We start from the raw sequence: 27324 nt of genomic DNA on the forward strand, positions 1-27324 counted from the left end.
TGGAAGGATGAATTAGAATCTGCCTCATAGGAGCTGGATGTGATGGTGCACACCTGTATTCACGTCACTCAGGACATGGAAACAGGAGAATTATAAGTCAGAGGCAAACTGAGCTACATAACAAAACTATCTCTAAACAAAGGAAGAAAAGAACTTGCCTTTTAGATTGAGGTGATGAGTATTCTGGCAACATAGAAACACATTGGACAAAGTTAAGGCATAGTGGCTCCCTATAGGCAGTATATTGAACTGGGAGGGGTGTATGGACAGGATCACAGAGCCAAAAGCTTGGTTGTTATCAATTGTCTTGCTGATGACCAGGATTTGGAGTACCATGTCCAACTTAAATCACAAATACTTGATTAGAAATCTGAGGTAAAATTTAATTTCACTGGAAATGTATGTAAACATTATAGCTTGGTCCAAGTATTTTCCTCTGTGGGAAACTTCCACAGGAAACATGTAATCAGAAGTTTTCCTGGGTTCTTCTGCAGCTGCTCTCAAATAATCACTCAGAGGCATAATATGAATTATAAATGCTCCACCAATAGCTCAGTCTTATTATTAGGTAGCTCTTATATTTAAATTAACCCATATTTCTATTTATGCTTTGCCATGTGGCGATACCTTTATTAGCATGGCATGTTCATCTCCTGCTCCCTCTGCATCTGGCTGGTGACTCCTGACTCCACCCTTCTTCCCATCATCCTTTGTTTGGTCCCCCGGCCTATACTTCTTGCCCAGCTACTGGCCAATCAGCATTTTATTAAACCAATTCAAGTGACAAATCTTTACAGTGTACAGGAGGATTATTCCACAGCAAAAACAAGTTACTTGTAATTATATCCAAACAGATTATTTGACATGTAATTGGAGCAAATACCAATACTTTTGAAATTCATTTTTTTTCTGACCTAATTTGTCTTATCTATGGGCAACTTAGAGAAAGTGGTTATACTTTTTTTAGTTTAGTTAGTGCCTTTTCTCTTTTCTGCAATATTTTTCCTTTTACTCAATCAAGTTTTAAAAGAGACTATTATTATAATAGTATATATTATAAAAAGCCATGTTTTAGGGGTTTTGTTTTTTTTTTTTTTTGCTTTGTTTTTTGCTCCATTAATTCAGCTTCTTTCTTTGATTTTCCAACTCCATTTAACCTCAGAATCATGTAATTGGCTAACATGAGAACTAATTTCAGGATTCCATTTCCAAAGCCTCTGAATCAGTGTGTTATGACTGACGGTGGTCAGGAAATTTAAAATTTTATTCAGCACTGTAGGTAATTTTCCTTGGGTCCTAGTAGTGACTAAATCTTGAAGCCCAGTGGAATATCATACTTACTATTTTTTCTCATCAACAGTAAAATAAATCAGCGAATTCTTTGAACTACTATGTTGACAGCATGTGAAGAATGCAGAGCATTAATTAGACACCAGCTTTTCCCTGTGGCTGGTGTAAATGAGCACCCTTGTTAAATCGGCAAATAACACCATGGGAAGTGGAAAGCTCCTTCCTTCCCTATTAGGAGCCAGCAGATGGCAGCAACTCAATATAGTGATTACAGAGAGGCCTCCCACGCCAAGCAAGTTTAACTGTAGGATTGCAATATTTAAGCTTTGAGAAATGTCAATGAGGAGTAAGTGTGCTTGGGGCATAGAAAAAGCCTGGAGGGAGAAACATTTTATTTGCTGCTACTGCACAATTTAAGGAAACTTGTTGTTTCTCTGTATTTAGAATATTTCTGTCATAATAGACTTCTGTTTACTTGACAAGCTATCTTGTGTTCTTCAGTAACAAGTATGTCATCTTCTTTGGTGTCTTTAAAATGTAGGCAGTAGTTCTTGGATTTCATTTTTAAACATATATTCTGTGGCCATGCCATAGAGAAACAAGTTAGAACTACTTTTCAGCCCAGATCCTTTGGTGCCAGCAGGCTAATTCTAGGTCTGAAGCTTGGCTTATTTATAACAGTTCAGTTAGGTAATGGGACCTAGTTATTTAAGGTAAAAGAAGAAGATAAAAGAGAGGGTTGAATTTTGAAAATAAAAATGTTTAGTGCAGTATTAAATACTTCATTTTACTTAGACATTAATGAAGCTAAATTGATTATAAACATCTATGCTTAAAGCTTTATAAGAATAGAAATGGAGAAAGCTTAAGAAATGAAGTTAGTTCTTAACAGTGGTAGATGTTTTTTTTGCTTCCTTTTTAAGGAACAAAGTTTTAAATGCTGTTCTAACAGCACTGGTGGGTGGCATCCCTCCTAAGGTCTGCTTGAACATGTTTTTAACCTTGAGTTTCCCTCTAGAGTGTAAGTATTAAAAAACAAAAAAGCAAAACTTCATTCGTTCAAAGCTCGATCTCTAGCTGCCTACAAGGGTCCCCAAATCTAATTTACATAAATGTATGCTATTTAAGTGCTTATTGACTCTTCCTGTATAATGCCATCCATCTGTAATAAATGAACATTATGACTTATATTACACATTATTGGTATAGGAGCCAGTATAGCCAAAACTATCATGTTTGGTTAAAGAAAAACTTAATGTGGTAATTGCAGTCAATGTGAATGTTTTAGGGGATGATATTTGGAAACTGCATTGAGATTTGAAGTATTTGTTTAGAAAAGTGGTCTCTTTTCTAGAAGATAATGATAAAGGGAAGAAATACTAACCGTCCACAGGACTGAGCAGGATTGGAATCTTGGCCTGTGGCAGTGGAGTTTCAGTCAGATTTATCCATGTGAACCTCTTCTTAAACTGGAGTTAATGATTCATTGGTTTGGTGATGTTTAAATGAGATGGCCAAAATTGGAACTGCTTCATGCTGTAGTCCCCTCATTGAGTCGTAAATTTGCCAACACAATTCCAGTCCTGCAAATCAACAGAGAATTATTGCCTCAGAATAATTTTCCAATATCCTTGAATACAGTTGCCTTACTTTTTGTGAGGAAAGGGAAATGGGTGGAACCTGGAACTGGAGATGTCACTTTCATAAGGCATAATTATGAGGACGCTTTCAAACTGAACTGAATTCTAAGTCGGGAACATTTGGGTTGTTTTTGTTTTATCATTTAACTCAAGTGAGGCAGACACTGTGTGTTTTAAATTAGTTAATTTTGGTTTCACATTTATATACTTAAGCCTCTTAATTATTCTATTAGATATTGTACCAATTTATCAGATAATTATACTGCTATTAACTTCAGTCATGTGTAGCCATGTATTTAAAAGAAAATGGCCTGAAACACTTACTTGTATATGATTGAACAGTGATTGCCTAGTTTAGCCCTCCTTCTTAATGATGGTTCACTAGAGTAAGTCTGACGGGCCATGCAGTAAACACCTGCTTTGTGAAATTCTATTTTACTCTGTATTATTCATATTTTTAAATTATCTATGCTACACAAATCATTGGTATAGGACAAAAATAGCAACATATTTGAAGCAAAGGCGGAAAATTTGCCTTCCCCCTCATCTCCTTGCCCCCAGTCATACTCCAATCTTATTTCCCTTCCTGATACCAAGCGCTATTGTGTGTCTGTCTGTAATTTACTGTGAGCTGATGCCTCACATTTGTTTCAGAATGTATGAATTCACAATGAATTTTAAACACATTGTATCATTTTGTCTTTTTCTTTGTTAGTATCTCATTGAATTTATTATTATTTTTTGTCAGCAACACAAATCTATCTCAGTACATTTAACTGGTATTTGGGATTCCCTAGAGTGGATGTTCTATTTCCTTGCTAGCACTTTCTAGGCAAACAACAGTCACACTGTTGAATAAATTGGATTTATTACTTCTTACAGTAAGGGAGAACATAAGTGAAGGAGAGCCACAGAATATCTGGGAGGGTTTAGCATTGGTGATAGTGAGGGATCTGACTCACATTAGGTGATTTGGAGGGGCAGGGTTTAAGGAAGTGGGTGTGTGGGTATGTCAGGTCTCACCTAGGAAAGAAGACTGGAATGGAACTCTGGCTGTCATTAGTCAGGAAGATGTAGTGGCTCATACTAGTGTGCTATAGAATCAAATTTGTAGTGTTGATGTGTTCTTCTGTGCATAGGAATTCTCATAAAGTGATGTTTTGTCTTGCTCCATTGGAGTTGTTGTGTTTGTCTGATATGTGTGTTCAGTAGAAGAATGCTGTAAGTATTGGACTTTTGTAGGCAAACCAAGACCTGTGTGAGGCTCCTAAGCCAGCTGCACTGTGTCAGGGGCTGCTATTACACTCCATCCCAGTTTTTACTGGCTTAAGTGTCTTTTTCTTTATACTTGAGTTTTATATCAATAGAAATACTATATAAATTCCTATAAGCTGAGTTATATCAAAGGGTATGTAAAACATCAATAAATTTGATTTCTTTTCATTTTTAATAAGCCTGTACTTATTTTGTCTACCAACAGGGCACCTCAGCCAAGGATAGACATTGCAAGTTTAATTTTTTTCTCTCTGCTAATGGTAGAGTATTATTTTACCTTTTAAAAGCATTTTTTAACAGGCTTTGATGACTCTTGGAGTTTTAAAGTCAAGGTGATTTTTATACAGACATTAGTCCTGTGTTTGTTGTCTTTGGTTCCTATATCTTGCATTTTTGTATGGGCAGTCATTGACTACCCTAAAATTATTAAAACAGTCCTCTATCAGTTATTTAACTTCTCCTCTAAAGCATTCAGATTAATAGTCCATCTGGAATATTGAATATTTTCGTGTATGTGTCAGGTTTGAATTTTTTTCCCCCAGAAGTATTCAAGCATGCCAGTATCACCTGTTGACCAGTCTGTTTTCTTTTAGGGGAAATACCATGTTGTGTTCTAAATGTAGATAGACATGGACATCAGCCTATGGCAAAATTTCTGTTCACTGACCTCCCTCTAACTGATTGGATTATCTGATGTTGTTTCCTCTAAAATGTAAGGACTGGAGACCACAACAAGCCAAGTGTTTACTGATGGAGGCTGTACTGCACTATCTTTGAGGCATCTCAGTGCTGTCATGATGTAATCCTGTTTCACGTGGCTAATACTCAGATTTGATGTTTCTACAACAGTTGTTGGTAGCTATGCTTGCTATTTTATATTTCTTATTTAATTCAACATTACCAAATTTATAAAACATGAGTAAAAAATTAAAGATATGATTTCATAGATAACTAAATTGGTTTGCTTTTTTTCAAAACCTTGTAATTAAAAGAGTATAGATTAGCCGGGCAGTGGTGGCGCACGCCTTTAATCCCAGCACTCGGGAGGCAGAGCCAGGCAGATCTCTGTGAGTTCGAGGCCAGCCTGGGCTACCAAGTGAGTTCCAGGAAAAGGCGCAAAGCTACACAGGGAAACCCTGTCTCGAAAAACCAAAAAAAAAAAAAAAAAAAAAAAAAGAGTATAGATTAAAACAGTTGTAGAATTGAACAAATACAGTGTATAAATTAAGGATTACTTTCCTTCTGTAGGGAACTCTGACAGTTAAAAATTTTTTAAATGAATATAGTCTGATAGTTTATGAGCATTTGTTTCCTAAATGGTAAATTTTGAATGTATTTTCTCATAAAACATTTTGGTGATTCTTCATATCGTAGCTCTATATTGTAAAGACAGACACAACTGAGAATTTGTTAACAAAAATCTGAGTTGGTAGTATCTAAATGTAACACTCTCCCCACCACTCCCCAGACAGGGTTTCTCTGTGTAGCCCTAGCTGTCCTGGAACTCACTCTGTAGACCAGGCTGACCTCAAACTCAGAGATCCTCCTGTCTCTGCCTCTTGAGTTCTGGGTTAAAGGTATGTTGGTTTGTTTTTCGGGTTTTTTTTTTTTTTTTTGATATAGAACAGTGGTTCCCAACCTGTGGGTTACAACCCCTTTGGGAGTTAGACGATCCTTTCATAGGGGTCGCCTAAGACCAATTAAAAAACAACAACAGAAACAAAACCCACGGATATTTACATTGTGATTCATAACAGTAGCAAAATTACAGTTATGAAGTAGCAACAAAAATAATTTAATGGTTGGGGGTCACCACAACATGATTAACTGTATTAACAGGTCACAGCATTAGGAAGGTTGAGAAACACTGCTATAGAATACTATCTACATAGGCATTTGAAAATATAACATGGTATGTCCTGTTAGTAATTTAGCACTACTGACCCTAAAACTAAGAACGAAATTAGATTACTGTAATGTACTAGCTTCTCTTTTTTTTTTTTTTTTTTTTTTATTTTGCAATACAATTCAGTTCTACATATCAGCCATGGATTTCCCCCCTCCGGCCCCCCTCACCTTCCCTCCAGCCCACCCCCCATTCCCACCTCCTCCAGGGCAAAGCCTCCCCCAGGGACTGAAATCAACCTGGTAGACTCAGTCCAGGCAGGCCCAGTCCCCTCCTCCCAGGCCGAGCCAAGCGATCCTGCATAGGCCCCAGCAGTTATAGAACTCAGTCACTTGAAACAGTGAGCAATGACCATCGCACTCTCCCTGTGGTCAGAAATTCACAAAGTGGCGTAAGTGACTGTCTCCCTAATGGTTTCTCATGGGAAACTTGACACCACTAAGGAATGCAGTTTCAACATGGTGCTGTTATTATTGGGAGGCCCCCCCCCCCCCCCCCCCCCGTTCCTCTCAGTGTGGGTTTTTACATTTACTCATTATCTGATCTTCACTGCAGCTTCACTGCTAGCCGCCTTACAGTGTGTAACCTAAGAAAGAGCAAAGATAGTGTGTAAAATGTTTGTGATCTCATCCTAGAGGCTGCGTGCCACCTGTCCCATCTACTGTATTTTATTTGTTAAAGTCAGTACACTTCATACTCAAAGGAAGGGAAATTGACGCAGCTTTTGAATACAGAAGAATCAGCCGTATTGTAGGTATTTTGTGTGTGTATGGATCAGGAATAGGAAGGATTTATTTATAATCCTTGGTTTCGTTTTAGGACACCGCCTTAGGAAAACCTCGAGAGGTGTTCCGACTCCCTACAGATTTGACAACATATGACAATCGTCTTTGTGCTTCTATCCATTTCACATCCCCTACCTGGGTTACCTTGTCAGACGGAACTGGAAGATTATATGTCATTGGAACAGGCGACCGTGGAAATAGTCCTGAAAAATGGGAGGTGAGTTGTTTTTCGTTCTTGGTAAGACTTGTACAGAGTCCAGAAGGTGTGTGTAAATTAGATGGAGGAGCCATTTACGGGACTGTGCTGAGTGCTTTGTGAAGCATCCCCCTTTTCCATTTATGGTTCTAGGAGAATGCTTTAATTCTTTCCCCCTTGCCCATTCTATTCGAATGTCCTGTTATTTCTTTGGTGATGATTATATTTCGCTTTTATAAACCATGCATTTAAAATATGTGTGATTTTTTTCCCTATAGATTATGTTTAATGAAGAACTTGGGAATCCATTTATTATAATTCATAGTATCTCATTGCTGGAAGGTGAAGAGCACTCAGTAGCTATGCTTCTTCTTCGAATAGAGAAGGAGGAATTGGACATGAAAGGAAGTGGCTTCTATGTTTCTTTAGAGTGGGTCACTGTCAGTAAGAAAAAAGAAGGTAAGGTAAACAAGATTCTGAACCTCTCTAGCTTGCCTTAGCTGGTTGGGGCTTGAAATGGAATACTGCTTGTTTCTTGAGCATTGTGATAAATTATGCTTCTAAAAAAACTTCTGCAACCAATTATGCAGTCTATTTAAAAGAATTACATGAATTTTGGAGACCATAATATATATATATATATATATATATATATATATATATATCAATATAAATAATTATATATATAATTAAAACAGCTAAAAGTTTATATCTAAAAATTCATATATATGAACGTGGATATAAATATTTGTTGTGAGACATGAATAAACATCATCCACACTAGATACAGCACTGACAGTGACCAAAGTCACTACAGTGTATAGCTGAGTGAGCCCTAGTGTTTTGGGGGCTACATACAGGAGCCCCAGTAGATGTGTTATTTGCAGGACCTGGGTGGTGCACAGGCAGCTACAGCACTGAAGAGCTCACCCCTGCATTGGTAACAAACTCACAGAACTGTCTCCCTGCCCCCAACTCTCAGCGTGCTCCATTACAGCTTATATAACCTTGGGAGGGCCTTTGAATTTTGTAACTTTGGGGAGTTTCCTGAAAATTGTTTCTTTCACCTGAGTCTTAGGAACCTCTTTTTCTAAATGAGGATGTGTCTCAAATTACAGGAAATACCTACCTAATAGCAATAGTAAATTTTAGTCTAACTTAAATACATTTAAGTATAAATACAAAAAGGAAAATGGAGTGAATGCTTTTATTTTGTTCAACCTAGTCTTTTGCTTCTCCCTTCCATAAAACTTTCTTATCAATATATGTCAGACTTCAAGCATGACATTAAAAGTAGTTTCTTGTGGATTACTGAGGTTCCTAATGGTGAGTGCCTGCTCTTTGCCATTGCTTGGTTTAAGTGATGTGTTTAGCGTTCTTCCTCTCAGTCACTCTCCGCTTTTCTGTAATTGCTGCTAAGACGAGAGTTTGCTTGTTTGTCTTTGTGTTTGTTTGTTTGTTTGTTTGTCTTTTCCATGTTGACATTGTTCCACTGTTCTTCTTATTCACTACAAAAAAACCTTACTGCCAATTTACATTTCAGATACAGGCTTTCTGTGTCTGAATACGTGCTTTCTAAAAAGAATAACTCTGTTAAGAAATGTCTATATCGACATGGAATTGCTTATGCTTAAGCTGAATAAGTCTCCTACGTTTGTTTTTTCCAGCATTATCTCCATCTCTATAGGAAAGCAGTAACTATATTTTAGGAGTTAGAAAAAAAAATACTGCTTTAAAGGACCAGACAGTAACCATACAGTCTGTGTCACAGCTATTCACCTTATGAAGGAATGAGTAAGCTGGGTTCTAAAATACTTAGGGACATTGAAGCTTGAGTAGCAAGAATTGTTATAGGTATTTAAATATTCTTTTGATCAATTCTCTGCCATTTGAAATAAAAAGTAATGCTTAACCCTCAAACTGTACAAATACAGGAATAGATTCAGCTTTGGCTCCTGGGTAGTACTTTGAAAACTGCTACTTAAGGAAACAGTAGAAGTGGTTTTCTGTTTGTTTGTCCTTTTTTTTTTTTTGTATATGATTTAGCTTCTTAGAGGAGAAATCATCATGCATTTTCCTTCTCCCTGTTCAAGAAACTTGGTTCTGTAGTTGCGGGTCAGTCCGTGTTACTTACCTGATGCCTGTAGATTTCACAGCAGCTCTGGCATCGCAGCCCCATTTCTTCATCTCTCGCCTCATTTGAACAGGCACATTTAGAATTATCTTTCTTTTTTCTCCTAGGATTGGTATTTGTGGAACTCAGCAATTATCTTACTTTTTCTCTGCTCTTTTTAATACCTTGCCTTCCCCAATTATTACTAATAGAATTGTGTTTTTTTTTTTTAATATTTTAACCCCTCTTCCCGTGTGTGTGTGTGTGTGTGTGTGTGTGTGTGTGTGTGTGTGTGTGTGTGTGTTCATTCAGGTGCATGTAGAGGCCAGATGCAGTCCACCTTGTGTTTTGAGATGGTGTTTCTCACTAGTCTGGAACTCACCAAGTAGACTAGACTGGTTGGCAGTAACACAACCTGTTCTGCTTCTCCAGTGCTGGGAATACAAGTACATGCCACTGTGCATGGCTTTTTAAACATGCTTTCTGGGGACCAAAGTCAAGTTCTCATGTTTGCAGAGTGAGTACTTAATGGGCTGAGCTGTGTTTCCAGTCCTTTTGATGTTCAAATCTAACATAGCAGAGCAGTATTTTTCTAAACCATGTTGAGGGGAACATAGAATTAATTATATTTTGTTGTCAGTTAAGTTGGAAAATGAAAATGTTTAACATCCCCAAAACACACTAAGAATGCTGAAGTTTCTAAGTTTTATTTAGCAAAATAGAAAATTTAATCATGGAATCTACTGCTTAACACTTACTATTATTTACTTTCCCACACATATTAGGAAAAAATCATCCTTGGTTTGGGGTCTTGAAAGAAATGTAGGACTGTTTGGTATGCATGTTTCTGTGGATGAAATATAGAAGTTTTTAGTTCATTCATGAAATGACAGGCTGGTTCTTAAATAGTTATGAACTGAATGTGCAGCTATAGGTGAGGATATAGAGTAAAAATAATTACATGTTTTAGAGAAGATTATATTGTTATATTTAATTCATAACAGTGAGTTTTTTTTAACTACATAGTGTTAAGCTTGTAAAAATATTAGTAGGATAAAGGTATATACTCACCTGAAATGATTTTTTTGTTTGCTTGTTTATTTGCATTTTTTCTTCTTATTTTTAAAATTTTTGTGTAATATATTTTGATCATATTCTTTCCTCTCCCCAAGTCTTCCCAGATCTTTCCTACCCAACTTCATGTTCTTTCACTCTCTCTCATAAAACCAAAAGAACCCTAAAACAAAAAAAACAAGGAAACAAAACTAAACAAAAAAGACAAAAAGCACATAAAAAACACCGTACTTGGTGTTTTAAATGTATATTCTGGGGACCAAATTGTTGGTCAACTACTCCTAAGCATGAAGTGTGCACTGAGGTGTGCTTGTATACTCAGTGATACTGCATTGGAGAAAACTGATTTTCATTTTACCAGGAGGTATCAAATGTAAATTACTTACTAGTTAGTAGTGGGACTTTTTGTACACTTTCACTTGTACTTCTTTGTGGTAGAATTTTGTCTGGCATGAGTTTGTACAATTCTTGTGTGTGCTCTTGCAGTCTCTGTCAGTTCATAGGTGTATTAGCCCTGTTTTGTCTAGATAACTCTACTTCCTTGAAGTCATCCTCTACCTCTGGCCTTTGCAACCTTTCCACCTCATTTTCTGCATAGATCCCTGTGGTTGTTTGAGTGTAATTGGCCCCCATAAGCTCATAGGGAGTAGCACTATTAGGAGGTGTGGCCTTGTTGGAGGAAGTGTGTCACTGTGGGGGTGAGATTTGAGGTCTTAAATATGCCAAAGCCACGACCAGTGTCTAAGTTCACTTCCTATTGCATTCTGATCACGATGGAGAACTCTGAGCTCCTTCATGTCTGCCTGCATGCCACTGTGTCCTGCCATGATGATAACAGACTAAACCTCCGAACTGTAAACCACCCAGTTAAAATGTTTTCCTTTATAAGAGTTGCCGTGGTCATGGTGTCTCTTTGCAGCAATAGAAACCCTAAAGACAGATGTTGGTACCAGGGACTGCAGTATTGTTGTGATAGGTCTGGCTATGCTTTTGTTTGGAGGAATTTGGACTTCGGGAGTTTGGGTTAGGAAAGCAGTGGAATGCTTTGAGCACTTCTTAATGGGCCATCCTAGTAGGAGCATGGAAGACAGTGGTGCTGAGTGTGGTTTGAACCGTGGGAGCCTGGCTCAAGAGGTTTCAGAGGAGAATGTTAATGTGTAGCTTAGAGATTATTTTTGTGCTCTTTTGGTGAAGAATGTGTCTGCTTTTTGCCCTTGTCTGAAGAGTCTGCCTGAGGCTAAAGTGAAAATTTTTGAATTAATTCCATTGGCAGAGGAAATCTCAAAAACAGCCTAGTATGGATTCTGTTGTATTGTTCTTAGTGTTAAATCTAATGAAGATTTATAGTGAAAAGGAGCAAGCTGAGCAAGGAAAAATAGAAAATGTAAAATTTGAGGAGAAAAGGAGCACCAGGAAGTGGAATGGAGCTAAGTCCTGTGTTCAAGGAGATAGACAGATTAAGAAATGAAATAAAGGGAGTGGTAACCTCAGGGTAAGATCCCAACCAGCAAAGTTTTCAATTTGTGGAAAGGAATTAAAGAAAAGCTTACAGCCAGGTATGGTAGTACCCGCCTTTAATCCCAGCACTTGGAAGGCAAAGGCAGGCAGATCTCTGAGATTGAGACTAGCCTATTTTACAGAGCAAGTTCCAGGATAGCGAAGCTTAGACAGTGAAGGTAACCATCGGAAAAAGAAAGCTAGTGAAGATATAATTAAACAAGGGGCCCATAATCGAGCCCAGTAAGCAGCAGAACTTGGCAGCTTCAGCCATGTGGTTCTAGAGTCGAGGATAGAAGAAAGGCATCATGGAATCTTCTTCTGCAGCTAAAGAAAGCCGCTGAGGCCAGGTATGTGTCACAGGTATCCCTGAATAGAGGCCTAGAGAGGCCATTTTCTGTGAGTTGTGAGTTGAAGCCTGGATTGCCTTGGAAACCCCAAGATGTTGGAGATGCTGGAGTCGTGGGATATCTGCAAAGGAGAGATGCTAACAGGGAGTGGAACCAGCCCAAGAGAAAGAAGTCCATTGCAGTCAACAAAGCTGAACAGAGTTCGAGATCTGAAGAGTAATTTTGACATCAGACATGGAGATGTAGTTTGGAGTTTGCCCAGCTGGTTTTCGGTCTTGCTTTGGTCCAGTATTTCCTCATTATGCTCTCTTCCCTACTTTTGGAATGGTAATGAATATCCTCTGCAATTATATGTTGGAAGTGTGTGATTTGTTATTTCATTTTTATTTTATAAGGGATTACAGTTGAGAGACTGTATGGATCTCAGAAGAGACTGAACTTTGGACGTTAAAACATTGTTAAGACTGTAATAGACCATAGGGACTTTTGAACTTGGACTAAATGCATTTTACATAATGCTATATTGTTGCAAGCTTATGGGAGCCAGGGAGTGGAATGTGGTAGTTTGAATGTAGTTGGCCCCCATAAGCTCATAGGGAGTAGCACTATTAGGAAGTGTGGCCTTGTTGGAGTAGTTGTGGCCTTGGAGGAAGTGTGTCACTGAGGGGTTGGACTTTGAGGTCTTATATATGTTCAAGCCATGACCAATGTCTCAGTTTACTTCTATTGCATTCTGATCACTATGGAGGACTCTGAGCTCCTTCTCCAGCACTATCTGCCTGCATGCTGCCATGTCCTGCCATGATGATAATGGATGGACTAAAGCTCTGAACCATAAGCCAGCCCCAAAGAAATGTTTTCCTTTATAAGAATTATCATGGTCACTGGGCGGAGGTGGCACACGCCTTTAATCCCAGCACTTGGGAGGCAGAGCCAGGCAGATCTCTGTGAGTTCAAGGCCAGACTGGTCTACAGAGACAGATCCAGGATAGGCACCAAACCTACACAGAGAAACCCTGTCTTGAAAAAAAAAAACAGCAAAAAAGAATTACCGTGGTCATGGTGTCCCTTCGCAACAATAGAAACCTTAACCAAGACAATCCTTGAGCCATGAAAGGAGAAGTTTGATAGACATCCCATTTAGGGCTGAGTTCTCCAACATCACTCACTCTCTGCACTGTCCAGTTGTGTGTGTCTGTGTTAATTCTCTTGTAAGGGTTGAGCAATGAAGTAATCTGGGTTCCAGCCAACTGTGGGGCCTGTGGGGTTCTGGGTAGAGAGTGGTTCTTTTATCTGAAGTGTTTTGAGTATGTAGAAAACAATCTGTCTTCATAAGAGAATAAGTTTATTAAAACTTTAAAATTCAGTTAAATTGGTATTTACTGTAAAGGTTTTAAATTCTGTTATTTCATTATTGATTATAATAATCATGTAGTTCTATCTTGGTATATAAGAATCAGTTGCTCTGAAAATATTTCATTTTTAGAAACTCATTAGCTAAAACAAGAGAAAAATAGTTCATTCCACATTTTCCCCCTCGATCTCAGCTAGTGTCTCTTTTCAAAAGGTGCCTGTCACATACCTGCTGGGAAAGTAGTCAGTCCCTTTGAAGGTCTAGACTTTGTTCTCCAGAGGAAGCGTGTGCAGGTTAGACAGGCGCTGTGCGTGTGTCATTCACTGGGATTAGCCACTAGGCACGTGTGGCCATTGAGCACCTGGAATGTGACTGAGTAACTGAGGTAGTGAGTTTCAAAATGGACTTCATCTTAACCGCCATTTGCAGCAAGTGGCTGCTGCTCGAGAGAGTACAACTGAGAGTGGATTCATCAAAACCGGTATTTTAAAGTAGGGACGTGAGGTAGGTAAAACTGTCTGTCTGTGTGTGTGTGTGAGAGAGAGAAACAGAGACAGAGAGACAGAGACAGAGAGACAGAGACAGAGAGAGAGAGGAGGAGAGAGGACAGTTATGGGAGTCAGTTCTCTCCTTCTGCCGTGTGGGTCTTGCCCATCAGGCTTGGTGGCGGAGCCCTTACCCACTGTGCTGCCTTGGTGGCCGTAAGTTGTCGATTTTTTATTCTTACCAAAAGATTTTTTAAAATGTAGCTTTTCATAATACTTATTTTCCTGCAGATAGTAAAAAGTATGAAATTACCAAGCGTCATGTTCTCCGTGGAAAGTCAGTGCCGCATTATGCTGCTATTGAGCCCAATGGAAACGGTGTAATGATTGTATCCTACAAGTCCTTCAAGTTTATTTCAGTTGATCAGGATCTTGAAGAAAGTATGGATGAAGACAGGTCAGAGAAAATCAAAGGTAATTTAGCCCGTCAGGGGAGCTCATGCGTATTAGGTACATAGACGTGGATGTCTGCTTTGTCCTCCCAGATGCTATGCGTCCCACTAGGGCACAATAGATGCTTTCTCTTCATTTTATTTCATATCCCCCACCCCATCTTTTTGGAAGATTCTCTCTGAATGATGTGGACTGGTTTACCTTCATAATTTTGTAATTATCTGGTGTTTTAGAAATTGAATTTGCATACATGATTCCTTGTTTAATACTTAATAAATAATGTTTATATTAACAATGGATAAGGCAGTACAATAGTGTTCTTCAAAAATAAGGTGTAATATCCATATTCTTAACTTCATACTAAACTGCCAGTAGTTCCTTGAGGGCAGAATCATTGTGTTTCTCAATGTTGAGTGAGTGCATAAAGATCATGAGGTCATGCCTTGGAATGAAGTAGTCAACAAGGTCTTCTGGAAGAAGCTTATATTTATAAATAAAGGATATTGTTGTTCATGTCAGGGAATAGTATATTTAACAGAATTATAAAGCGTTTGAGAGTTGCATATTATTCTTTGCATCTACCTTTTATTTTGAAATGATTAAATTATTTGAAATAAAATTAAGGACTGCAGTGATGACTCAGATGTTAAGAGCACTTGCTGATCTTGCTGACCTGGGTGTGGTACCCAGCACCCACTTGGTGGCTCACAATCATCCTTATCTGCAGTTTCAGGATCTGACATCTTCTGGCCTCTGAGGGCACCAGGCACACATTTACACGTACATACATACAGACAGACAGACATACAAACATATATGCAGGCACACATACATATTAAATAGCAATAAATAAAGCTTTAACGTAAGTGTCCTCAGTGTATTTGTGTACTTTTTTAAAAAATGGATCCTTCAAATCATATTTAAATATACTAATGTAATCAATATTTAAAAGTATTTCCCCAGATTTACAAATGTATGAGCCTCTAGATAGAAAAAGTTGTGCCTTTGAGGCCTTCTCTCCTTCCCCCACTTTGTTTCCTTGCACACACGTGTTGTTAGACTGGGACTTCTCTCAATGAATTCCCTTACCTTGTTTCATTGGTAAATGTGCTAAAGCCCTTACCAATTCAGTGCTCACGTATCAAGTCTACACGCCCTTAGAACTCATTCACCAAGCAGTTGTGAAGGAAGGAAGGAAGGAAGGAACGAGAGCCTTGATCACTGAGATGTCTCTATCCATGTTGGGACCAGCACCAATAACAGTCCCAGCAGAGTACTGTATGTGTTTATGTCACTGTAGTCCAGCTGCTGGTTTTCTTGTTGATGCTCCATGTTACATCTTGAATTCTTATGCAATTTATTAATTATTATTTGTGATTTTTTTTCACAATGATAAAGGAAAAGAGGCATATTTCAAATTACATATGCTTGATTGATTAGCATTTTTAACATTTCCAAGAATAGAAACTGGTTTCATTTTCTGTAAACCTCATGAAAAATGGTATCTGAACTATTTGGTATCATCATAATAAGACAAATAATTATATTTTCTTGTAAAAATATAAACATAATCTCTAATGGCACAGGATGACACCTCAAGTTACCCATAGTCAAAAAGGTCTGAAACAGCCTACTGGAGGAGGGCTTTCATAGCATGTGCAAGCCCCAGGTTTGACCTTCACCATAAGAAAACAGGGAAAAATGTAAATGTTAATATACTCCCTATGATGAGGGGATTAAGAAATTCTGGATTTTCTTTAGTCTATTTTCACTAAAAACACATGTAATTTTACAGGCTCCTCTTATCCTCATTGTCTGTCAGAAGTTATCCTTTATGTGATTATATTGAGTTAACTGATAGGTTCACAATTCAGGGAGACTGGTGAGTGAGTGTGTGTGTGTGTGTGTGTGTGTGTGTGTGTGTGTGTGTGTGTGTGTGTTGTAAATAAGAGGGAGAAGAGAGGGAGCGATAAGGAAAGGCAGATAGTGAAGTAATGAAGTAAGGGATTGCTGTCAGTAGTATTTATGAGTGCCCATCCTTAATGTATTGGGTGAGCCTGGAAGAGGAAAATATGTGTATTTGTTACAACTCTTTGGGTCAAATTCCCTGAAGTCTTGTGTGTTTACAATTGGTGTATGTGTGAGAGGGATTCTCACTAGGAAATACACTGATTGACTTGGATAGGTGTTCTCTTAGAAGTCTAAGTTTGTTATGTTGTATCTAATTTTTATTACATAATGCATTTTCTTATTTCCAGTAGAACCTTTGTATTACTGGCAACAAACTGACGATGATTTGACAGTAACAGTAAGGCTTCCAGAAAACTGTACTAAGGAAGATATTCAGATACAGTTTTTGCCTGATAACATCAACATTATGCTGAAGGAAATCCAGGTTTTGGAAGGAAAACTCTATTCATCTATTGATCATGAAAGCAGTACATGGACAATTAAGGAGAATGATAGGTATTTTTGTAGTTTTACATTTGAAATTTTATTTTTTATTATTTTACTTTTTATTTTTTCTCTCTACAGTAGTTATATTGAAGATGAATATAATAGTCCACCCATAGTGATGATTTTTTAGGTAGATTAAAAATGCTGAAACTACATCAAACAGTAATTGTAGTTAAGAGTAATGACTGCTGCACTTACCTGCTTCTCGTTACCACCTGTAGATACAGTGATGACAAAAGCTGAGGCTATTTGCTTGTTTTAACTTGTACTCTTAAAGCTTTGTGATAGAAACAGTTTCAAGTTTAATTTACTTACGAAATACTATAATCCCATTCTTTAAAATTTATTTAAAGTGTAAAAAGTTATAGGGTGAGAAGTTTCCCTCCAACCAGTCCCCCCAGTCATTGGTGCATCCTCCCCTCTGGCTACAGTTACTAGTTTCCTTCTAGAGGCATTTTCTGTTAAGGAAAAAAATTCTCTGATATATATAATATATATATATATTATATATATATATATACATAAGTAAGAAATGAACAGTTACAAAAATATTTATATGAAAACTTACATTTTCAATGCATAAAAGTCCTACAAATTCCTAAGATAACCAAGGGACTTAGACTAGTTCAGTTGGTAGAGAGATTGCTTAGCATGCACAAATTTACTGTTTTTTTGTTTTTTGTAATATATGAAAACAGTTATCTTCAAAGTTCTTTTGAAAGGACTGTGTATTTCCACATGTGTTTGAGGACAGCAGTTAAAATTGGCAGTTAAAAATTAGCAGATAAAATTGGTAGCTAGAACATACTGTTAAATGCAGTGCTTTCCTAACTTGCAAGTCTGGCAAGTTACTTAACCTCTTAAGTGTTTTTCATTCATATTTGGAACATGGACCTAAAGACAGAACTTTATTTGGTTGTGTTAAACATAAATGAGGTAAAACATGAAGTTCCCAAGGCAGTCCCTATCATATGGTAAAGCATTAGGTGAGTATGAGCTAGTGTTATTGTTTTTGTTTTTATCATTTTCATCAGAGTAGCATATTCCTTAAGTCTGGGCATTATTGATTGTGGTGATAATTTTCAGTGTTAATGATAAGAACTTTATATTGCTCTGTAAGTGATATTGTTCTGTATAGTCTCTTAAATAGTTACAGAAAATTTTTAATGCTTAATTATTTTATGAATTCATGATAGTAACAACCTTGATAAAGAATAGTTGATAAGTTTGCCTGTTCTATTTGATAATTGCAGTAATGGGTTATTATTGTACTTGTGGATTTGTTTGCTTGAAGTTGTGTTCCAGGATGTGGGTTAGTGTGGTGCATATTTATCAGAGATGGCTCGTGGAAAAGATTCCTTCTTGTGGAAGCAACACAAGGCCTGCCACTTGATTTGCCTGTCCTGTCCAGAGAAACTTGGGGCAACTGCCTCCTCCTCTGTCCCCGTCTGCCCTGACTCAGTGCTTCATTTTCCTGTAGCCTAAGTTCTTGATCTGCGGGTCTCTGACCAGCCCTGCCTAGTGCATTTGGAGTTGCTCTTTAACAGCTTAAATGTATAGAATTAGATAGAAAACAAGTTATATAGACTATACTAACATTTCTCCTGTATTACAAAGTTTCTTTTTTGAATTCCTACATTTGATTTCAGTTGTTTAAAAATACATGTTTTAAAAATTAACATTGGCATTAATTTAACTTGTCCTGTCTTTGATTAAAATTACATGTTAAGGCTCCTAGTTTATGATAGTAAATTGTTGGCTCTGTGTCCTGAGAGGTTAGTTGTATGTAGGCCATTTTTTTTTTCTGTATGTGCTTTACTGCACAGCTGCTACACATAGATCCATGCTGCTTGGACTTCATTGCTTGGATTTAGTGACACCCTGCACACCTACGTTCCAACAGCATTGTCTACATGCTCTCTTTCCAGCCACTCCACATTCTGTCTTCAAACCATTTGATGCTCCATTTCTAGTGATACTTTTGTGTTTAGTTATTTACTTACCATTGGATTATAGATTTTTCCATCAGATGTAAAGCCAAAGTGAGTAAGATTTTTGGTAAAATATTCTCTAGATACCAGATATTTACCTTCCTCTCCTCCTCCGTCTTCCTTTCTAGTCTTCCTCTTCCCTCTTCTTCCTCTCTCTCTAATTTTGATATGTGCTCTCACTACATGGCCTCAAGTGGCCGTGAACTCTTGATTCTTTTCCTGTGTGAGCCTACTGAGTGCTGGGATACTGGAATGAAATACCACATCTGGTTTAAATGTATAATATTTAATGTAGCATCAGGTTTCTCATTTAATCTTTTAGCTTGGAGATTTCCTTGATTAAGAAGAATGAAAGTCTGACATGGCCAGAGCTGGTGGTTGGTGATAAACAAGGGGAACTTATAAGAGACCCAGCCCAATGTGCTGCAATAGCAGAGCGCTTGATGCACCTGACCTCCGACGAGCTGGTAAGTGACTACAGTAGTCAGGCACTGTCCAAGAATCCAGAAGTATCTTAAATGATGGCTATGCATGTCAAGCATTAGTGTGCCTTTCCTAATAGAAATGACACAGATAAGTGATTATCAACCTAATTAATGTTTTAATATGGATGGAAGTTCTAATATTTCTGTTTTACTCTGAATATATATAGAAATGTGAAGGCATATTTTACATGGTGTACAATATGTAGAAATATACCTTGACATTCTTTAGAAGAATCAACCAATGTTGCCAGAAGCAGAAATTACATTATGCCAAATTTATGTTAATAACCTAGACTGATTCTATAACTTACTATTGTAAATAGTGCTATAATAAACATGAGTGTACAGATGTCTCTGCATTACATATCTAACCAGTGTAGAAATTACTATGGAGTTTCTTCACAAAACTAAAAGTAAAACTACCGTGGGTCTGAGCTGTACCATATACAACTCCCAGGTAAGTGTATAAATCCCTCTTTCCCAATGTCATCATGAGCTCACAATCATGACTAGAACAGTCAAAGCATAACCAATATAAAACCTAATTAATTATTGACTATATGAGAGTAAGTTTAAAAAAAGGATAAGGTGAGGTAAAAATAAAATAAGAGCAACAGTGACCATGTCTCTTTTACAGTGTTAGTGAATGTCCTGCATTCCTTTGTTGTCTCATGGATTTAAAGCTTTTCCCCTTTATAAGTCTGCATTCAGTGTTCTTATCTTTATCTGTTTCATTGTTTATTGCTGTCCATTGCCACTGCGTGCCTCCTCCTTTTTTCTCAAGTCCAGTCTTGAGTTAAGATTTGTGGAGATGTGGAAGATCACTGTTTGTTCCTACTTCACCGTCTTCTAGTACAGTAATTGTTTTAATGGATGAAATATTTCCTTGTAATTACAAAGACCTGACAATACTTATTCAGCTGAGAGGTAGAAAATATTACCATGTTAATGACTTGCAATAACCTGTTGAAAATTTGAAAACATTCAGCAATACTTTGGTAATATAATCATTTACCAAAAGTGCTATTAGCATGTGTAATTGTCTGAATTATTGCCATGTTGAATTAAAATGATAAAGAAGATTCTGAAAAATTATTGACCCTGAAGGTTTAAGTGCATCCTAGTCTAGAAAAGACAGATTAAAATATTAAAAGTATTAAATGTCTTTATCAAAGAGAAGTATGACTCAAATAGAAAACACAAGTTTCATCTTTGCCAATAGTCATTAACAATTTCAAGAATTATTGGAATTCATATGCCAGGATATGAAGTGTGATTTCAAAGCTCTTTTTACAATAGCTTCATTCCTTAGGCTCATTCACTTGGCAGATTTTTTTATGACCAGCATTGTTGTGAATATAATAATTGTGACACTAGAAGAGATTGTAGATAATTAAGCTGTTTTTAAGCTTGATGGTTTCAAAGAAGCATTGATATTTATGAGAAAAGTCACTTATGTCCCAAGCAGTGCTTTATGATTTGAACAATAGAGAGATACAATATTGTCATCTACATCTAACATCAGTGAACTAGGTAAATGGTAAATGGTATATTGCTATGACAGATAAAAGCTAGATAATGCTTATATTATAAAATGATTAGGGAAATCATCCATCATGGAAGAGATTATATGTAGATGTAACCAACCGTCTTATTAAATAAGAAACACAGAACCAATGCAAAGAAGAAAGCCAAGAGGTCAGCACTAAGAGCTAAAAACCTTACCCTTCCTCTTGCGGTGGTCCTGCCTCTCCAAAAGAGACCTACTTACTGTGTCTGTCTTTTTTTATAGAGTTTCTGTTCTGCCTTCTCATTGGTTGTAAACCCAACCACATGACCTCCTAGTCACTGCCTGTCTGTACAGACCTCCAGGTCTCCTATGGTTGGTATTGAGATTAAAGGCATGTGTCTCCAATGCTGGCTGTATCCTTGAACACACAGAGATCTACCTAGCTCTGCCTACCAAGTGTTGGGATTAAAGGCGTGCACCACCACCGCCCAGCTTTCCTATGGCTTGCTAATAGCTCTGACCCCTGGGCAACTTTATTTAACATACAAATAACAGTTGGCCAGATGAGGTTAGCTGTGGCTTGTTCTGTTCTCTCTGATCTTCCAGCTTCACCCTAATAACTGGCCTCAGGTTTGATCTTATTAATAAGACCATTTAAGATTCCTGCTACAATTATATAATATCACTGTTATGTTTTAGCCATCTGAGCTTTGAGTTCCCTTCTTTGGAAGTTTTTAACTATTCAGTTTTAATACATGGAGTATTATCTTAAATATCAGTTTCTATTGACTTTCAGTTTTTTACTTTCTAAATTGCTAAATTTATTTTGCCCCTTTGCTTACTTTGAATTTAGTTTGTTCTTTTTCTGCCTTTGAAGGTAGCTTAGCCAATTAATTTTTAAAATAATTAATATGTACACTTATTTTTGTTTGGGTAAATATTTGTGTGTATATGTTAAATGACTATCTCTAATATCATTTCTCTTTTTAAAGTATTGTTTCATTTACAACTTAAGAATTATGTAATGTATCCATTCCTTTATCGTTTGTATTGTTGTCATGTATTTTATTTCTGTTTCCTATCCCTGATAATGCAGTATTTGTATATATGCTGGGGATTGGTTCTCTCAGCTTTGCTGGTAAAAGTATTTTTCTTGTTTAACCTTTTTCAAGTAACCTTGTTACTTTTGTTAGGAGTATCAGTCAGTGGTAGCAGCAGTTTCTATTTTTGTTTTAGGCACACTGTATTTCATCTGGCTTAAATAGCTTCTGTGAGAAGTCAGTTATTTGTATCTGTGTTCAGTCATGCGAAGTATTTGCTCCTGACTGTTTTTAGCATTTTCTCTTTATTACAACTTTTCAGCAATCTTATTATTTTGACTTGCTATACTCTCTGACTCTTTTAAACATGCAGTGATTTCTGATGTTTTATAGTGTTTAGCTTGTTCTTTCTTTATACTTCATGCATTGCCTAATTATATAGCTCACGTTTTGTTTTCTAGTCTCACTTTGCCTTTTCATGTCCAGAAGTTCATTCAGGTTCCTTTTTTTTTTTTCTATCTTTCATATCTCATCATGTTCTGTTTTTATTTCAACTTTGAGTATATAGAATATATTTACAGTAGCTAAGGGTTTTTGTTGTTGCTAGCTAGTTGACGAATTTGTTGGTTGATTGGTTTTAGTTTCTTGATACTGGACTCCAGTCCAGACTGAACGCAGTCTCTCTATGTATCCCAGACTGGGTTTGAAGTCATGATGGTCCTTTTGTCTCAAACATTTGAGTCCTGGGTTCATAGGCTTGAGACACTTGAGTCCAGCTGACCGAATCTGTCATTTTGACAACAGTTTTTTAAGGATGGATAAATTATTTCCTACTGTTTGGTATATTATTTGCTATTTATTTATTTGTTTGTTTGTTTTTGGTTTAAGAATCCAAATCCAGATAAAGAAAAACCTCCTTGTAATGCTCAGGAATTAGAAGAATGTGATATTTTCTTTGAAGAGAGCTCCAGTTTATGCAGATTTGATGGCAATACATTAAAAACAACTCATGTGGTAAGTTCTTGATAATGGGAATTCTAAAAAGCTGTGGATAATAAGTAGAAATTTGGCAGATAAAAATTGAATGAAATATATGTTTTGCAAAAATTATTTGATTGATATTTATTGGATGTAATAAATCTCATCCCTCCACAAAGTAGCCTCATTTCCATACTACCAAATCCAGTAAAATGCAGGCCTGTTATTTGAATACTATTGTGCCTTGATATTTTCCAGGCTTTGTCCTCTGCCTACTTTTTATATACAGTTGTGACTCTGTTTTATATATATATATATATATATATATATATAAGCTTCCTTCATGCCTGTTTTCTGACACTGAACATGAAAAAGTAAGCATTTTCTCTCGCTATTAATAACTTAAAACAATGGCTTAATATGTGTGTGTGAGCTCAGGAATGTTTGGAGAGAGGCCAGTAGAGGGGGTCAGACCCCTGAAAGTTGAAGTTACAGGCGTTTGCAGAATGCCTAGCTTGTTATATGGTGCTGAAATGTAAACTCTGGTCCTTATGGTTATTCAGCAAGTGCTTTCAAGTGTCCAGCCATTCTTCTAGCACCCTTTAATAATTAAACAACAACAACAATTCTTTAGTTAGGTGAAGTCTTTTTTATATTCAGAAATCTTTAATGAAGAGTTAGAGAAGTCAAATTAGTCATAGAAAATGCTCTTGGAGACTGGCTTCTACCGTCATTCACATAGCTGGGTGTCCGTCACTGCCCGCTTCACTGCGCTTTACCCGCACCTTCTGGGCTGCTGCTGTCAGACATCCGCTTCTTAATAACTGCACTCTGTCAGCTGTTTCAAGTCAAACACCCTTCCATGCAAAGATGGCGTTTCAGTGATTGTGGCTCCGGTGAGAAAGCGTGGTTGTCATTTATTCATACCATCCAGCTTCTTTAATATATTGGGGAAAGTTCTTGTGAATAGTCCCTTTTAAAAACCCTTGATGCTTGTAGAACCTGTGCTAAGTCTCTTTTATATATCATATTATGTTTCTTGGTCAGTCTGGCTAGAAATTGATCATCTTAATTAATTTAATAAAATAACCCAGTTTCATTATTTTTTGTTTTTGCCAATTTTATTCACTTTGCTCCTTATTTTTCTGCTTTATTTATCTAATTTAAATTGTCTTTTTAATCTTAGGAGGAGATTAGATAACTGATTTTTAATTCTTGTTGTCACTGAATGCTCACTAGACTTTCCTGACCCCCAGGTTCTTATGTTCTCCACTGAGAGAATTCAAACAAGACACAGAATGTAGTGTGGATGATAGGTAATGTACTGCAAATAGAGCAGTGTTTTCAAGGCCAGGAGTGCTGGGCAGGCAGGGACCAAGAAGTCCATTTCTAAGCAGTGTAGCTTCAAGGAGTGAGTGTAGACAGTGGCCAAAGATAGGCTTTCCATTAACTCATAGAACTGACAGCTTTTCCTGGGATAGGGTAGGGGGACAGGAGTTATTTTTTTGTTGCTTTTCCAGGTAATTGACAGGCCTATTTGGATGGGCATTTACCAGAAGGGATGGTGATATATGCTTGTTCTTTGTGGTGATATTGTGTTCCCCAATATATTGTGCACCCTAATAAACTTACCTGGGGTCAGAGAACAGAACAACCACTAGATATAGAGGCCAGAAAATGGTGGCACACATACCTTTAATCCTAGCATTCCGAAGGCAGAGATCCGTCTGAATTTCTGTGAGTTCAAAGCCACACTGGAAACAGCCAGGCATGGTGACTCATGCCTTTAATCCCAGGAAGTGATGGCAAGAAGCAAAAAGGTATTTAAGGCGTGAGGACCAGGAAATAGAGCCTGTTTAAGCTTTTAGGCTTTTAGAAGCCGTTAAGCTGAGATTCATTCCAGATGAGGACTGAGAGGCTCCCAGTTTGAGAAAACATTGATCAGCTGAGGAACTGGCAAGGTAAGGTTGGATATGGCTTGTTCTGCTTCTCTGATCTTCCAGCATTCACCCCAATACCTGGCTCCAGGTTTGTTTTTATTCATAAGACCTTTTAAGATTTGTGCTACAGTTCTTTATCAGAACTCCTCTCATACAGCTGTAGACTTAGAGAGGTGACCCATTTTAATGGCCTTCTGGGCAGGTCAGAGTTTCCTGTCTATCTAGTGCCAGCGGTAGGACTTGGATCAGTTTCTTGACCCATATCAGAGTAGCATTATTGGGTTGGATTTTACAAACTACTGATTATGAAGGAGGGCCATCTTTAATGATCTCCGTACATGTCCATTTCTAACTGGCTATCTAACGTTGTTGAAACTTAAATGTCCCTCCAAAACCCACGCTAAAATTTAGTTACTATTTTAAAAGTATTAAGAAGAGGTGGGGCAGTTGTCATAGTCCCAGGCCTAAGGTCTGCTCCTGGGGTCCAAACAGACCATGTCTGGCCACTTGCTTTAGTTCCCAACAGGGGGGAGTTCTGAGTGGTGGTGAAGCTGGAAAGAGGTTTGAATTTGCTTTCTGAATGAAAAAATGAAATCAAAGGAGGAGGCCATGACTACTCCTGAAGCATGGAGAAGATTTTTATTGTAGATCTAAAGGGGAAAGCAGGCAGAGGGAAGAGTCCAGGCTGAGCATGGCTGGCAGACTAAACTAGACCATGAGAGGAGGGGGAGGAGGGAGAGCGAGAGAGGTGGCCTGAACCAAAGATCCAGAGACTGGAGTAGCCAAAATGGCTGAGTTCTATAGGAATCAGGCTGAAGCCCCGCCCCCGGGAGGGAGAGGTGTGGGATGAGGAGTGCTGGGGATGAGGAGTGCTGGGGGATGAGGAGGAGTGCTGGGGGTGAGGAGTGCTGGGGATGAGGAGTGCTGGGGGATGAGGAGGAGTGCTGGGGGTGAGGAGTGCTGGGGGTGAGGAGTGCTGGGGATGAGGAGGAGTGCTGGGGGGTGAGGAGTGCTGGGGATGAGGAGTGCTGGGGATGAGGAGTGCTGGGGTGAGGAGTGCTGGGGATGAGGAGTGCTGGGGATGAGGAGGAGTGCTGGGGGTGAGGAGTGCTGGGGGTGAGGAGTGCTGGGGGTGAGGAGTGCTGGGGGTGAGGAGTGCTGGGGGTGAGGAGTGCTGGGGATGAGGAGTGCTGGGGGGTGAGGAGTGCTGGGGGTGAGGAGTGCTGGGGGTGAGGAGTGCTGGGGGTGAGGAGTGCTGGGGGTGAGGAGTGCTGGGGGTGAGGAGTGCTGGGGGTGAGGAGTGCTGGGGATGAGGAGTGCTGGGGGGTGAGGAGTGCTGGGGGTGAGGAGTGCTGGGGGTGAGGAGTGCTGGGGGATGAGGAGTGCTGGGAAGAGCCACAGGTACTCAGTGAGACTTGTCTTGGGTTTGCGACCTAGTACTGTCACAGTGGTGAACATTGAGAAGAATTTCAGTCCAGCCACATCTAAACCGCAGCTCTCTTCTAGGTGTTCACAGTAGCTCTGGGATCATAGGGAATAGACCAAGGTGGCGATGCAGAGGTCTGTATGTTTAGCAGTCTGGCTGGTTGGTTATTTTGTCAGGTCTAGTTCTAAAAGGCCGTGCTTATAGCAGGGGAGAAGTGAGGGGCAGCTTCAGTTCCCATCTTCTTCAGGGGAATTGCTCACAGGGCTTGTTCTTAGAATTCACCATCAGCTGAAAAGAAACAAAATGGAACAGTCAAGTAAAGGAGGGAGCTGAGAGGCAGGAGGGACAAGGTCACCACAGTATCCCAGAAAGACTATAGAAGCTGTGGGAGCATGCGGCTCCTAGGGGGAGGCAAGGAAACTCAAGAACATATCATCCCAGGAGGGCACAAGGAGAGATAGAGCAGGTAGCTGGGGTGGGGGTGGGGAGATGGTAAGGAAAAGGTCACAGACCCAGGAGTATGTAGGAAGCTTCCTGGCACACTGATGTGGCTTTTCTAGTAAAAATAGATAAAAGCAGGGGCCTCTGTATTGACACTTACCCAGGAGAAGGGGAGAGACTAGTAGATAGAGCAGAGAGGAGAAAACAGCTGAAGAGGTGTGCTAGGAGAGGCTTTTGGAAAAGGGAGGGTTCTAATAGAGGGAGAGGCGCAAGTGTCTTAGTAAGTAAAATTCCCATGTGGTGGGGTCCCAAAGAGCATAGCTGGGACATGCCCAGAGAATAAGAAGAGAATGCCAGGAGACACTGGTTAGTAGTATAGCCATCAGGAGTAAACACTAAAATTTAAGAGGTAGAACAATGTGTGTGTGTGTGTGTGTGTGTGTGTGTGTGTGTGTGTGTGTGTGTGTGTGTGACTTCAGGTCAGCAGCAATGAGTTCTCAAGTCAAATGATTTGTACCAAGAACAATGGATTGGCCTTTGTTGAGTGCAAAGCCAGCAAGCACAACCAGGAGACAGAAATAAGAAAAGCTTATTATTGGCAAGTAGTCTACTCCAAAACAAAGAGAGAGACAAGGGGC

At 38.5% G+C, this 27324-nt stretch overlaps 1 protein-coding gene across 2 annotated transcripts in view; it reads left to right on the forward strand.

The window, feature by feature from the left end:
- Nudcd1 (NudC domain containing 1) overlaps nt 1–27324 on the forward strand; it is a 66202-nt gene that overhangs the window by 21488 nt on the left and 17390 nt on the right. The window contains exons 3-8 of one of the 2 annotated variants that reach the window (XM_059247478.1): nt 6931–7113; nt 7371–7551; nt 14257–14439; nt 16677–16884; nt 19189–19333; nt 22790–22915. In XM_059247478.1, coding sequence (XP_059103461.1) covers nt 6931–7113; nt 7371–7551; nt 14257–14439; nt 16677–16884; nt 19189–19333; nt 22790–22915 — 1026 coding nt within the window. The remainder of the gene's footprint in view (nt 1–6930; nt 7114–7370; nt 7552–14256; nt 14440–16676; nt 16885–19188; nt 19334–22789; nt 22916–27324) is intronic. The other variant, XM_059247479.1, reaches the window with a different exon arrangement.

This window comes from Peromyscus eremicus, chromosome 20 (assembly GCF_949786415.1).
Source record: "Peromyscus eremicus chromosome 20, PerEre_H2_v1, whole genome shotgun sequence".
NCBI lineage: Eukaryota > Metazoa > Chordata > Mammalia > Rodentia > Cricetidae > Peromyscus > Peromyscus eremicus.